We start from the raw sequence: 1,768 nt of genomic DNA on the forward strand, positions 1-1,768 counted from the left end.
CTGGTTAGGTAGCACCTCACTGCAAACCACGCACTTGGCTTTGGGCAGTCTGTCTCCCAATTACCCTGAAGCTTAGGCCCATATGCCTTATCACACTTTTGTTTTCTTCGCGCAGTCTTTTCTGTCTCATCCTTTCTTTTATCCCCTTGCACTCCACCTCCACCTTCATCATTCTGCCCCCCATCCCATCGCTACCTGTCTCTGTTTTTCTCACTTCTCCTCTTCGATCACTTTAATTAGGCCTTTTGGACAGTGTCCCTGTTTTTAGCCAGTTTTCCATGTTTCCATGTTTCAAAATGTATACAAGGGTATACGTTGAAACATCTTGTTTGCTTATACAAACAGCTATCAAGGCATAAAGTAAAGGTATGTTTGCTATAGATGCTATTGGCCTATTGAGAGGTCATCAGCCACACCTGCACACACCTGGATATCAGCCACACTTGCACACACCTGCACACATCTGGACATTAGCCACATCTGGGCACATCTGGACATTAGCCACACCTGGGCACATCTGGATATCAGTCATGTCTGCACGTTCCTGGGCATCAGTCCCACCTTGGCATCATCAGTCACACCTGGGCACACCTGGCAAAGAGGGAAAGAGAGCACAGACACACAGGACACGCTCACAACGTAAGTGTTGGCCAAGGGGAGACCTGATTGGGTCATTCCGATGCATGATGTCATCGCACGTATTTTTATGGACTTGATCTTTAGAGGTCTAAGAATACACTCCTGGATGTGTAGGGGTAGACATTTGTGACGAGGGCAGAATAATGGATGTGCAGATGGGCTACTGGATGGTGAATGGATTTAATGGGTTTAATGTCATTTTAATTCTCCGCTTCAGAGAGATGAAGCCCTGTGACTCCCACTATAAACCTGTAGAGTGGGGGGACATATATCACCGTCTCCTTAATCACTCTTTTTCACGTCTGCTGGACACACGTAGTAATGGATACCACACACACCTGAACACACACACACACACACACACGTGAATGATAGCCAGGCAGACACATTCACCTGTGTGTGTGAGGTTTTTATTCGTGTTGGCTTCACTCTGAAGTGAACAGATTGCACGTACCTGTAAAAGGCTGTGGTGAAATATGGTGCCTTTCTGTCTGTGATTAATGGCAGTAATTATATATCTGTGTTCACCTCTGGTGACTTCACAGTCCTGTGGAGACACATACACACACACACACACACACACACACACATACACATACGCAGCACACACACACACACACACACACACAGTTCATATCTTGTCTTCTCAGACCTGTGGTCCTGTGGTATTTTGGCCCCATCAGATCTGTGGATTAGTGTCTTGTGTACAGTAGATTGTGTATATTGTTGGTTCTATGTGTTGTATACATGAACATGTCCTGTGTGGTCTGTGTGTATGTGTGTGTGTATATGTGTGTGTGTGTATGTGTGTGCATGCAAATGTGTGTGTGTGTGTATATGCATCGGGAGACAGGCAGTGTCCAGAAGCTCAGCAAGCCCTTCTCCCCTCCATCAGGAATCAGGGGTCAGGGGTCATGCCGACATAACAGTGATATGGTGGCATGAGGTACCGTTTTATGTTCAGTGTGATGTAGTGTGAATCTTTAGGGTGTGTGTGTGTGTGGGTGTGTTTGTGTATATGTGTGTTTGTGGTTATTATTAATGTGTGTCTTGAATATTGTGTGTGTATTGTGTGTGTCTTGCTTTTTATTGTGTCGATTGTGCATGCATTTGATTACTAATGTGTGTG

General features: G+C 45.4%; 1 protein-coding gene across 1 annotated transcript in view; it reads right to left on the reverse strand.

Annotated features, from left to right (window-relative positions):
• Window positions 1-528: 528 nt before the first annotated feature.
• The window catches only part of LOC125288924 (sericin-1-like), a 3,138-nt gene continuing 1,898 nt past the window's right edge, over window positions 529-1,768 (reverse strand). Inside the window, exon 3 of the mRNA XM_048235631.1 lies at window positions 529-591. Coding sequence (XP_048091588.1) covers window positions 529-591 — 63 coding nt within the window. The remainder of the gene's footprint in view (window positions 592-1,768) is intronic.

The sequence above is a fragment of the Alosa alosa genome, chromosome 23 (genome assembly GCF_017589495.1).
Source record: "Alosa alosa isolate M-15738 ecotype Scorff River chromosome 23, AALO_Geno_1.1, whole genome shotgun sequence".
Taxonomy (NCBI): domain Eukaryota; kingdom Metazoa; phylum Chordata; class Actinopteri; order Clupeiformes; family Clupeidae; genus Alosa; species Alosa alosa.